The sequence below is a fragment of the Eucalyptus grandis genome, chromosome 7, assembly GCF_016545825.1.
Source record: "Eucalyptus grandis isolate ANBG69807.140 chromosome 7, ASM1654582v1, whole genome shotgun sequence".
In the NCBI taxonomy this organism is placed as follows: domain Eukaryota; kingdom Viridiplantae; phylum Streptophyta; class Magnoliopsida; order Myrtales; family Myrtaceae; genus Eucalyptus; species Eucalyptus grandis.
Window position 1 is genome coordinate 58622265 of NC_052618.1, and position 12490 is coordinate 58634754.

The 12490-nt window shown below is 39.7% G+C and overlaps 3 protein-coding genes across 4 annotated transcripts; all 3 read left to right on the forward strand.

Annotated features, from left to right (window-relative positions):
• The first annotated feature begins 661 nt into the window (after positions 1-661).
• Positions 662-1117, forward strand: LOC104455946 (hypothetical protein). Its single transcript, XM_010070651.2, has 2 exons — positions 662-995; positions 1101-1117. The coding sequence occupies exons 1-2, from the start codon at positions 662-664 to the stop codon at positions 1115-1117; spliced, it is 351 nt and encodes a 116-aa protein (XP_010068953.2).
• A 1852-nt stretch (positions 1118-2969) lies between these two features.
• On the forward strand, positions 2970-5994 carry LOC104454564 (protein ARV 2). Of its 2 annotated transcripts, XM_010069466.3 has the most exons (12): positions 2970-3076; positions 3289-3387; positions 3478-3525; positions 3624-3713; positions 3813-3858; positions 3972-4054; positions 4139-4233; positions 4741-4807; positions 4947-5022; positions 5166-5242; positions 5358-5393; positions 5468-5994. In XM_010069466.3, the coding sequence occupies exons 2-11, from the start codon at positions 3301-3303 to the stop codon at positions 5379-5381; spliced, it is 693 nt and encodes a 230-aa protein (XP_010067768.2). In that variant the 5' UTR covers positions 2970-3076; positions 3289-3300; the 3' UTR covers positions 5382-5393; positions 5468-5994. The 2 variants fall into 2 exon arrangements, with proteins under 2 accessions (XP_010067768.2, XP_039172301.1); XM_039316367.1 differs by lacking the exons at positions 2970-3076; positions 5358-5393; positions 5468-5994 and having other exon boundaries at positions 3089-3387; positions 5120-5242.
• Positions 5995-8659: 2665 nt separating this feature from the next.
• LOC104454565 (protein JINGUBANG) lies at positions 8660-10495 on the forward strand. The gene has a single exon (XM_010069467.3). It carries the CDS (start codon positions 8772-8774, stop codon positions 10089-10091), a length of 1320 nt encoding a protein of 439 aa, XP_010067769.2. The 5' UTR covers positions 8660-8771; the 3' UTR covers positions 10092-10495.
• The last annotated feature ends 1995 nt before the right edge of the window (positions 10496-12490 follow it).

Genomic DNA, 12490 nt, shown 5'->3' on the forward strand with positions numbered 1-12490 from the left:
TTGCACCACCTCATGCTTGGTGACGCAGGTCGTCGCCAAGACCTCACAACCTCAGCCCTAGGTCAATCTGAGATTAACCACCTCAATCGGCCTCAAATGTAGCAATCATGACGGCATAAGCTTAGAGCCAAAAGCAGCGAAGGGTGGTGGCCGAGGGCAGAGGCATCTGCACTTGCGAGCTAGGGTGGAGGCAAGTGACGAATAATTATGATGGCAACAGTGTGTGAAGGCCGACACTGGCGGCGGCATGCTATGAAGAGGCGAGTTGAGCGAGCTGAGTGATAGAGAAAGAGATTAAGGACTCATGAGGGATGGAATTATCGTGCCCATAATTTTGTAGAGTAATCATGCAGAGAACAAAATTTCTCAATCTAATTCCAAAATCTTGAGATTGACCAATGAACACTTTTCTCATGAGCATGAATTCACGTCCGTTTCCGGTCCAAATAGCGGGTCACATGAAAACATCCATTTTCTTAAAAGAGCATCACTCGTAGCATCACCAATTGCATGTCCCTCCAAGTTGACAGTTTTCAAGGAACGATGCAAGGGCAAGTCCCCCACGACTCCCTTTCGATCTCCTATATAAACCCTAACCAATTTCACTCCCAAGACGCACAGCATACACAAAAGCACGCACCGAGAGAGAAGCGAAAAGAAAATGGCAAGGTTCGAGCTTCATATCGCCGCGGCGGTGGTTTTGGCTGTGATGGCCGGTATTGCGACCGCAGGCGAAAACAAGGCACGGGTCATGGCTCAACAGTCATGCCAGGGCGACATGCGGGGGCTATGGAATCAATGTATGCCCTATGTCCAGAAGGGGGCGCCGCGGGAGCAGCCTTCGCAAGGGTGTTGCGACATGATCAAGAACACCGATTTGTCGTGCGCGTGCAAGCACTTGTCCCACCATGTCGAGCAGCAGCTCGATATGGACAATGCCGTGTACGTTGCGGGGTACTGCGGGAACCCCCTCAGCCATGGCATGCAATGCGGAGGTAGAGCGGAAGATTAACTCGTTTCTCTAGCTTCTGCATGCTGCTTAACATTCAAATTCAAGAACCCGGTCGTAAACCTTATCCTAAATTGACCACTTTTTGCAGGTTATACTGTCCCATGAAGTCCATGGATGTTGAAGAAGCAGCCCAGACAAGAGGCGAGAACCTAAATAGACCAAGAATAATCTGTCCGTTTCCAATGTAACTTGAGTTATATATTCCATGTTGCTCAAGGAAAAAACATAGTGAGAATAACACATGAAAATAACGTTTGCCATGTTTCTCAACATATCCAAACTGTAGCGGATCCTTTTATGTGCACACATCTATATGTTTAACTTATAAGTTTGTGTTGGAGATGGATGGGACTCAAAGCATTTACCTACGAATCTATCTATCTACTCCTTAGCAAGATAGGTCCCATGATTTTTTTATTTTGTTTTGTAAAGTTGCTAGCTCATTGGTTGGCTGACCTACTCATAACTAACTCACTGAGTCGAGTAGCACTATATGATAATACAATTCCATGTTGATATTGAATTAGCAAGATTTGGGTTCACATAAATTTAATCAATGAAAAAAAATACATACACGCGTATACCATTGCCAAAATGGTGTTCATTGATCCTATGTTAATTTATTGTCTATCAAGTCATCTATATAATTCCAAACTCATAATATAAGAAGCAGTGATTTTTGTTTTGTGAGAAAGGGTTATCAGCAATATCCATTGCGTAAATTATCAATTTAAACAAAAGATATCTCAAGCTTTTTAAAAATATGTCTTACTTACTAGAATATTTTTGTTCAAAAGATTAAAAAGACAATACTCTTGCATATCCACTCAACTCGCTGATAAAGACAACAGGCACGTTTTCATGATAGATAATTCAAAAATTACCAAATTTTTAGACAAATATGATAAAAATATGAATTCTTTTCTTATCTATTGATTTCTACTTTTAGAAGTCTATTAATAATTTTTTTTTTATGATTTAATTATATACTTGTTTGCATTCCCATCAAGCCGATAACATGGATTTACTTCGCTTCATTAGAGAAATCAATATGTAGCAATCAAATTGCTCAATCAATTTCTTAGAGTGCATTTATTACGCGAGAATAAATAAAAATTATTATTGATAACAATTAATTTATACATTTTCCTGGCCATTGGACATATTTTGTTTATTCTTTTTTTTTTAAGTCACACAAGAAATCGTATTTTTTTTCAAATAATATATTTTATGCAAAACAAACAAACCCTTAGTGCCTCTTGACATCTCTCTTCTTCATCACTCTCTCCTTGTACTAGCATTGGGAAATTTCACTCTCTTAAAATTCACACAAATCTCAAGATCATATCAAGGTTATTACTAAATAAAGTTATTAAATAATATCATTAATTTTGATTGAGCCATGCCGATTGGGAAATACAATGGACTTTTTCAACAATCAACTAAAATTGTTACATCGCGTGACAAGCACATTTTAGTAAGAATAATTTAATATTTCATGCATTTTTTTATAGGGGAGAAGACACATTCACAAATTGAGGTTTGAAGTCATATAAGAAAATAAGTAAGGGGGGTGACTTTTGCTTCAAACTCTTAATATGCGTATTTTCTAACTTATATATATATATATATATATTTATATATATATATATATATATATTGTTTCCCATGCTCTATATTCTATTATTAGGGCGTGTTTGTTTTGGCTCAACCTAAAATTTAAAGGGCAAAACGTACTTATTTATTTTCCTGTCAAAATTTAATATATTAGGTAAGTTCAAAAATGCTTTGCAAAAAAATTATTTGAGACTAATTTTCTTTCAAAAGTCTAAGTTCACAAGGCGTAAGTTTTTTTTTTTTATAAAAAAAGTGAAATTAAAAAAAAATTAGATTAGGTTCTTAACCTAGTTACTGATCTATCTTATTTTTCTGTACTTTTTAAAAACTTAGTTTTTTTTTTGGTTCCCAAGCAAAACGAACGAGCTCGAACTCGAAAGGAAAAGCTGCAAGCCGACGCTCCGGCCCAATCCGAGTCTTCTCCCAACGTTGTCAACTCGAACTTCGGTAATTGATCTTCCTTCATAATCCAATCACCCTTTCTTGCCTTTCTCTCTCTCTCTCTCTCTCTCTAAAACTCCTGTGAAATCCATCGTTCCAATCCAAAAAGATCATTTCTTTTGCGTTCGGGTTCGCTTCTTCTTCGATCTCCGATATTGGGTGATCTCGAATTTTGTATTTTTCACCTTTTTTTTTTGACATTTCATTTGGGGATAAAGAGAAGGCGAGAGATGGAGTACAGGTGCGTGCAGTGTGGATTCGAGATCAAGAAGTTGTACGTGCAGTACTCACCCGGCAACATTCGCCTCATGAAATGCGTAAAGCTCTTGACTTTCATCTCGTCTCCTTTCGAACGAGCTCTTTTAGGTGGGATGAGCTGAATTGGTCATCAATTTATGGTCTTTTAGGAGAACTGTAAAGCAGTTGCTGATGAGTATATTGAATGTGAACTCATGGTGAGTAGTCTCTCTGGTGAATTTCTTTTTTTCTGCTGCTGATTTCGGTTTCTTAGTATCTGTAAAATGAGTGTAATTCAAGGTTTCTGTGTGGTTAGATTCTGCTGATTGATTTGATTCTACACAAGCCGAAAGCATATAGACATCTCCTTTGCAATGTACTCAATCAAGAAACAGGGGAGTGCAAGGTACGCCCACCTTGCTTTTAGTTGCTCTGGTTTCTTGTGCTGGTGCAAGTGAACATTTCATTGATATGGGTTTAAAAAATCCATTGATGGACGTGGCAGGGCTTGTTGTGGAAGTCGGCCTTGGGTTTTCTTGCTTTGGATGCTTGTATCCTTTTATGTTGAAGATTTAATCATTGACCAGATTGTTCCTCATAATGTGTTTGGTATGTTTGTCCACGAGCTATACATATAAAGAACAAAGTTCCTTAGCAACTCAAGACAGGTGTCTGTTGCTGGAAATGGCTCGGGAAGGATGGGATTCATCATTGAGCTTTAGTTCTGTTACTTGGACATGTGTAAAGGTCTTTTTTTTACTTGTGTTAAATGGATAGATTAATTTTTGAGTTGTTTTGAGATCTTAAGAAGTGGCATTGTCAAAGCTGCAGATATTGGTGGATGTCTTTCTTGGGAACTTCTTCCTTTTTTATTTCCTTCTACTTATGACGAGAATCTCTTTCACTATACCGGCTGGATTTTCCAGGTGAACCTCGATGTTAGTTTTGTATACTTCACCTAGGTGATAGTCAAGACTAAAACACTTCCATTTCTGCTGTAAAATTAATCCACTTTCTATTTAAGGCACAGTTGCTTTTGTTTGAATGACTCAGCCCATTGAAGATGTGTCATTTGTGGATCACTAGAAATGATAAATTTGATATGAACACCCCTCTATCTTAGGAAGAAGATGTTATAACCTTGTCTTAGAGTGGGTCGACCACAAGTCTGTCTTGTATTGTGGCCACAGGATGTTTAAATGAGATGAAGAGAGCTTTTGCTCATTTAATTGGATGGACAATCGTTAAATAAAATATTTACTCCTTTTAAACTATGTAATATTATCCAAGGATGTAGAGAAAGCTATTATGTTGTATTTGGCCTATAGCATGCATTAGGTACTCATTTTTTCTGCTTGAAATTTGCTCTGTACTCTTATTAATATGTTATTTGTTTGAGATTTTGATGTGCCTTTTATTTCCTAACCACGTAGGCACAAGGACTTTACTCTCGCAATCCTTGTTTCAAGCTACTTCAAGCTTTCTCTATTAGCCATGATGGTAAGGCTTGGGCTTGACAAGTCTCCAGGGAACACTGCTTACAATGATCATCTTCTCTCTCCACCCCCCTCACACACAAAAAAAAATAAAAATAAATAAATAAATAAATTCTCTGATGTTTGGATTTGTGATGCTACAGATCTGGGAATTTCCATCGTCAGTGGTTTTCATTATTGACCTATTTGTCTTGTCCTCCAATGCAATGGCTTTGAAAGGTCAGATAATTGGACAGTTGCACAGATGATCTATGTACTCACTTATATTTGTGTGGCTCCAATGAATGAAACTTGATACTAGATTCTGTTCTGTTAGTGCCTTCTCCGTTTTCCTTGATTGGCATCTTTGCCTTGTAAAGCAGTGATCACCGAGTCAACCACAGAAAAATGCATTGGGGCTTGTTTCACTGCACATGCTGCCAAATATTTTGTCAGTCATGTAAGTATACTTATTCAGATCCTTGCTAATTAAACTTAGAGCTAGCTTTCTTAGCTTCTAGCGATGAATGATCGAGTAGTTTATTAATTCCTTGTCTGATTGATTTTGGTTCCAGCTTTTGAATTGGTGCTTTGCTTGACAAGCCCGTGAGGTATGCAGCAATCTCAATATCATGCATTATGCCATGTTCACAAATGAATTCGACACATTGGGAAACTGTTTTAGGATCACCACTTCTCCTTTTCATGGCTTCCACTTGGTGGAGGAAGGACGAAAAGGAAAGGCTTCAGTTGATATGTCCCGACTTACTTTGACTTGTCGGCCTTCTGATGTCACATATGGAAGAGCGGTTTCAGATGAATGCTTCAAAGATAATGCAAATTGCTGGCATCTCAAGTTCTGAAGCAGTGTTTTGGACAACCAAAGCCTACCTCACCACTTCATTGTCTGTTCAAAGCAATGGTAATCTTTAAGTGAACACTTACTATTTCTGCTCTGTCATGTATCCAGCTTTGGCTCCAACTGTTTTCTCATCAGCAGAAGTCGTTAGTGAGGTTAATCTGACCGATGACCCAGTGCTTGCTTCAAGAATATTTAAGTGTTAATAAAGGTGATTACTGAAGTTGGCTTGGTTACTACTCTGTTGATATGGTCAGCATCGTATTGTTTGTCAGCCCAAGTCCAATGTAGAGAAGAGAGAGTAGTGTAAAAAACTCGAGTGTTTAAATGGGCCGGGTTGAGCCCTTCCATCTCGTTGGCCGTTTTTCTCTCGCTCTTTAACCCAGCATAGACCGGAGAGTGATGGTTTTTACTGGGATCCACGTGATCTAAGGGATGTGATTGCATTTGATTCGTTTATCCTAAATTCCAAAAAGTTGTCCTGTGTTTTACACCCAAAATTTTTTTTTGTCCTGTGTAAGGGCCCTTGGTGGCTGCGCCAAATCTACCAAACCTAGACAGATGCTTATGCTAATGACACTAGTAGGAGTGGAAGATGTTGAAAGTGATGCGAGAGAAGAAACGACACTTTGCTTATGCCAATTGGTAACGAGTGCTTATGGTAAATAACAAACTGCTAATCACTGTTATGTACTGTTCATACAATTATAACCCTGACAAGGTCTCTGTCGTTACAAACCACCCACCTGACTGCGGGGTGTTTGCTGACTTAATGCGACTCTTTGCATGCATTGAATCTTATGCCCTAGTGCACAAACAAAAATCCGTACCGCTAGCTACCAAAAAAATAAGTTTGTCATATGCTATTAGCATCTCTTTTAGACCTGACTTAGAGAAAACCCGACCAATGGCAGTCTTGGAACATGGAAAACCACTAGCATACGCATTCTGGATAACATGAAATACCCAAATTTTGGAATAGGTTGATACATCATGTTACTCTCTCAGCAGCTTGCTGTTACTCGGAACGAGAGAGGAAATCACGATATGCTTGCTTAAAAGGAGTTTAATAGTTTCTTAAACGAATATAATAGCATTTTTGGATCGAAAAGACATTCCAAACCCACCGCGCACTCCTCATTGAAAGAAGATTCGACAACTTTTCATTAGTTTATGATGACGCGGCTGTGTTATTAATCAAAACCGTAAAATGATTCTTTCATGTGCCTTGTTCATGCTCCAAAACATAGAATTAGTGTTTTATAGTCTAAGGCAACTTTGGAATTGTAATAGACAGCCGACCACCATGTTTCTAGGACGAATGTTTTGAATACTTTGGAGCGCAAGGTAAACGAGAGACGTTTGTTTAATGAAATTTCTTCAGTGGAACAACTTTTAAGTTATGCAGGCGTCCTTATGTTGAAAAGTCAAAACCTCTCTCCTGAAATTTCTGAGCTTGAATAATCTCCACAATCCATGCCAAATTATTCAATAATAATATATAATACATTTACAAAAAGAAAAGAAATAAAAGTAATTGATTTGTCGGTCAATCTTTTTTTTTTTCTTTTTTCTGGGGAGAATCGATTCTATTACTATAAGTACCAACTCAATTCCTGATTAGTAGGAGAGAAGAGTCCAAGGGGGGAATAGAGGGAAAAATAGGTCCATCATTAGGAATATAAAAAGAAATTAGGTGCATAATGGTGTAGCTTAGCTCCAAGAAAAAGAATGCCTTATTTACTAGAGGGTGTGACCCATGTGGAAAATTGATAATCAGTTAGGTCACTATTCACTAACTTGTAATCTTATGTCGAATACTATAATCTCCAACCAAGATTCCCACATAAAATCTGTTGAATTGTTATAACTAGCTAGATGGATGAGAAGATGCTTCGAAAAATTTCTGAATTTTTTAAGAGAGAAGATACAACGCTAATCGTGATGATTTCCTCACACATCTTTTCTTTTTCAATAAATTGGTCTAGTTGAGATAATTAAACCAAAAGGGGGAAAGCCATTCGGTTTGCCAAGCGCAAATTCATGTGTAACTTTCACTTGACCTGCAGGTGAATGACCTAACCCATGAAAGGATAAGCTTTGATAAGACTAAATGAAATCAAGAAATGGGTCATGTCCAATGTTCATCTATCTAGTCAAATTATGAAATTTTGGCTTGAACAACCTAACCCTAAATAGTTTATGGACGTAGAGGAGACGGTAGGAGCGTCGCCCTCAAGGGTTCATATCTTATCCAAGATTTGCAGAGAGGTGTTTGACTTGTGTCTTATTCTTTCTATATTTCCGCCAAATTCAGGAAAAGTGTTTGACACGGTTTGCATCTTTGAACCTTCCCACGGCCAGTCCGTTTGAAGATGCCAATTGATCGACCGAGGAATTATAAAAGATTGAACGAACGAGAAAAAGAAGCTCTGAATCTTCCTGCCCCTAATGTTGAATGGAGAAGCAATGTCGCATTGGTGCCGACTAAGGCTCCTCTTCTGGATTTGTTTAAGGATGACAATTGACTCGTAACGATAAACATGTCGTCGCCTGCACGTCAGTTTTCATTCCTATCAAATCACTCTTATGGATGTGAATATGCATTCTCTGCTTTAAATAGGCCAATCACGACTAAAAAGCATTGGCCAATCACGACTAAAAGCGGAACGCCATAGCTTATTCTTTGCTTTGTACAAACTCTGTTTATAGATTCTTCCTCTGAAAGATTTATTTTTGTCGACGTTGTTTAGTTTTGTTGCTTTTTGCCATGCCATGGCCCATGGTAGGCCTAAGACAACTGGTTCACCAAAACGGACCAACATGACCTGACCTCGAATTCTCGGAATATTCTAAAGTAACGAGGAGGGGGCGGTGGTCCCTTTCTTCGTAACCTAATTTGCGTGGAGTAAAGTAACGATTTTTCAAAGTAGCCGTTGCACCCACACCTGGATATAACGATTTTTAAAAAAAGGGAAATCATGCAAAACCCTTTCCCTCAAGAAATCCGTGTGTTTCCTCCTTTACAACTCCGCTCCACTTTAGAGAACTCCTCTTTATATAACCTACCCATCTTCGTTCAACACAGTTGTCTCTCTTTAACGTCTCTCAGAACTTCCCCACGTAGTCTATGTTGTGTTTCTTAATATCTGTATTAAGACATCAACAGAGAAAGTTCTTTCCTCTTCTTTCGATGGATCTTCTTAATGTTCCGGATGTTGCAGTCTCCATTCCACTGTTGTCTGCAACAATAACAAGCGGTAGCTGCAGCAGCAGCAGCAGCCTCGGCAGCGAAACCGACGAAAGCCCTGCGAGTTCGCGCCGGTTCGAGCTCCTGGACGCGAAATATCAGCTACCTTGCTCCCCCTTTTCGGGGTTTCAGTCGCACAAGCCGTTGGCAGTTTTGTCTGGCCACATGGGTTCAGTTTCTTGCTTGGCCTTGTGTGGGGAGTTCATCTTGAGTGCCTCCCAAGGGAAGGACATCATAGTGTGGCAACAGCCTGATCTGAAGCTATTCACGAAGTTCGGCCAAGGGGATGGCTCTGTGAAAGCCCTTGTGACTGTGGGCAACAAGGTGTTCACGGCACATCAAGATAGCAGAATCAGAGTTTGGAAGGTCTCGAGGAGATCGGAGAATATTTTCAGGCTTGTCGATACGCTTCCCACCACGAAGGACTACTTGGGGAAGTTCATGAAGCAGAGCAACTATGTGCAGACAAGAAGGCATCACAAGAGGCTGTGGATTGAGCATGCAGATAGCATCTCTTGCTTGGCCGTGCATCATGACTTCATCTATTCCGGGTCTTGGGACAAGACCCTCAAGGTGTGGAGGATATCGGATCTGAAGTGCTTGGAGTCCATAAAGGCACATGATGATGCTATCAATGGGCTGGCGGCGTGCAAAGGGATTGTGTATTCAGCTTCTGCAGATGGGAGAATTAAAGCTTGGGGCAAGGAGGGAACAAAGAGCTCACATTCCTTGAAGGGCATTTTGGAAGGCCACAAGGATGTTTCTCTGAATTCGGTGATTGTTTCGGAGGATGGGAAGTGGGTTTATGGAGGAGGGTCAGATGGGTTTGTTATGGGGTGGGAGGGAAGTAGTAATTTTGCGAGCTGGAAGCTGGTGTGCGAGAAAAAGGCCCATCAGATGGCTGTTTTGTGTATGTGCTTGATGGGAGAGTACTTGTGCAGTGGCTCTGCTGATAAAAGCATATCCATATGGAAGAGAGAGGCCTTTGGTCAGATTTGTAAGGTTGGCCTGATCAGTGGCCATGAAGGGCCAGTAAAGTGTGTGCAAGCATCACCTCTCAGAGTTGGTGAAGGATTCATGCTCTATAGTGGTGGTCTTGACAAAAGTTTGAGGGTATGGTGGGTTCCCAAGTACTCGGCCCAGAAAGAGGACACAGCTTCAACACCAGTGAATACAGAGAAAAGCTCTATTTTGTGTTAGAAAAACTTTCAGATTTCTGCAAGTTATGAGGCACTGCTGCTGCCTTTTTCATTGCCTGCAGTGCTTCAATTTAGTTTTGAGACGTGTCCATAGTTCTTTGAAGGATGAAGAAGAGTCGCGATTCATTTTGTCGAGAGTCTGAAGCTGGGTCTTGGAGGTCTTGAGTTATTTTTTTCCCTTGTGCAACAGTTAATGATAGATAGGGTTCAAGAAGATACAGTTTTTGCTATTCGTTTTTGTTTTCTCTCTTTGTTTGGGACAAAGTTTAGGACATACCAGTGAAGTGTGGATTGTTTGTTGTTTCTCGTTTCAGGTGTCACAGAATTCTGAAATACTCTGTATATGAAACCGGTTTGTTTTGAGGATTTGTTCAAATTATGAATAACATCCTTTCTTTGGTTACATGATCAAGTTGTAGCTTTTCCTTAATTTATGCTACTGATTCTTCTTCTCCAACCAAGCCTTTTCGTTTGGAGTTGGGGCAAAATATAATACCAGAACGAACAGGCATCTGGAACATGCTTTGCTTCCTCCTACCATGACAATGAGACCCCACCAATAACATAAGAAAGACATTGATGCTAAAAAGCCACAAGCAAACACAATTTAGAGTTTTGACCAAAAAAAAAAAAAAACACACACACACACAATTTAGAGTTGTGACCAAAAGAATATCGCCTTGTCCTTGGTCTCACAAGATTTTCCCGTCATTTGTCAGATTTTCCTCAGCAGATGTCCCAACCTAAGGTGAATTTATACCAAGTATAACTGGTTATGTTATTTCGACACTGTTCATGTTCGAGGAGACTGGATAGCTAGCCCTACTCACTTCGGACAATTTTTCTTTAAAATGAAATTGATTCTACCTGGCTCGAGAGCTTATTTGATTCAATCACAAACTTCAATTAGAAAATATCCCAGGGACCGTATGACTCCTCTTTGCATAGTCACTGGACAAGGGTAGATCATCACTAAACAAGAATAAGTTTTCGAAGCCAAGGAGGAATTACAATTAAATCTCTGATCCCTTTCCCTTAATTAGTACATTATTGTCACGATTTCATCATGAGGAATGATAAAATGAATGAAGGGAATTACCGACCTCATACCCAGAAAATGGTTTCCTTTTCTCTGCATCTCCGGTCAAATCCACCCCTTCCAATCAGGACCCCCATAGTCTAAAAGTCTAAGAACCAAATCCTTTATCTTTAAGCAATCACAGGATTGCTGAAACCTCAAGGAGTGAACCAGCTGGGTTCATTCATCAAAAAATAAGAAGGCGGTAGGGTTCAACAACCTGTCAAGGTTTTCTCTAGCCGCTTGGAATTTGCTTTTTAGCCACGCCATTAAACCATAAAATATGTCCTATAGAAAGGGAGGGAACGCCAGGTACTAAAAGTTTAGCTTGGCTCTTTGATTCCTGCCAAAGGAAACAAGCCAAGCACAAAAGTCCCAACTTCCTCTGTTCTCTTAATGTAGTTTACATATAACAGTACTCTGAAAACAAACTCAAGAATGATTCTTTGATACATGTGAAAGTAAAGAAGCTACCAAACAAAACCCATGCTCTAACAAGGCTTCTTATTTTAACTATCGTGGGGGCTGGCGTGCTAATTGGAAGTCCATTCAATTATTCATGAGAAGCTTCTGATTTTCATACCAGAGAAAGTAAACAAAGGAGGTCCAACCTGGACCGCCCTTTTGCCTTTTTCCCAAGAAAGAACAGTTCTTTGAAATATCTAAGAGAAAAAGCAAGCATCCACTGAGAAATATCCAGGGGAATTCAGCTACTGGCTTCCTCCATCATCCACATTTGTCTACTGCTACTAAAGATCTGGAGGGACCATTCAAAAAGTTCAAGCAATAATACTTAGCCCTCAAGGGAAAATGAAAATTTTATTTCTCAGCTGTGACAAGCTGACTTGACCTCCACCTTAGCCGGCATTTAACGAGAAATTCGATTCACAAAATGCACTGCACAATGCGTACCTCGATCACAACGCAAGTGGCAAGGAGAACAACAAGAGTGAAATGGCGCTAGACTTAGTTGTGCTCCAATTTAAGGGCATGTTATATGAAACACCGCAACCTAAATGATGGTTAATACTTCATTTGAAAATTAAGAAATCGACGCCTGATAACAAAAACTGAAGGGGCGGGCTTCCATGAAGAATCCAATGGACCAACGTGAACCGACCCAAAATTTTCGGGTCTTTCTGGGCCGGGTCTTCTTAATGTTTGGGTAACAGGTAAACAAACAGATATTGCAAAAGTTTCTGTTCGGTTCGGATCATAAACCCGACATCACACAATCACATTTCACTGAGTTCAAACCTTACCAGATCGTACTGCGTAGAAGGCCAAAAATGATACTATCAAACAGTCCTCAACCTCAATTA

Excerpts from the sequence above, each read along its gene's own strand:
- LOC104455946 (XM_010070651.2), top strand. The coding sequence starts at position 662 with ATGGCAAGGTTCGAGCTTCATATCGCCGCGGCGGTGGTTTTGGCTGTG.
- LOC104454564 (XM_010069466.3), top strand. The coding sequence starts at position 3,301 with ATGGAGTACAGGTGCGTGCAGTGTGGATTCGAGATCAAGAAGTTGTAC. Across the intron at positions 4,808-4,946 it reads TTTCTCTATTAGCCATGATG|ATCTGGGAATTTCCATCGTC; the intron begins GTAAGGCTTGGG and ends GTGATGCTACAG. Across the intron at positions 5,023-5,165 it reads CAATGCAATGGCTTTGAAAG|TGATCACCGAGTCAACCACA; the intron begins GTCAGATAATTG and ends CTTGTAAAGCAG.
- LOC104454565 (XM_010069467.3), top strand. The coding sequence starts at position 8,772 with ATGTTGTGTTTCTTAATATCTGTATTAAGACATCAACAGAGAAAGTTC.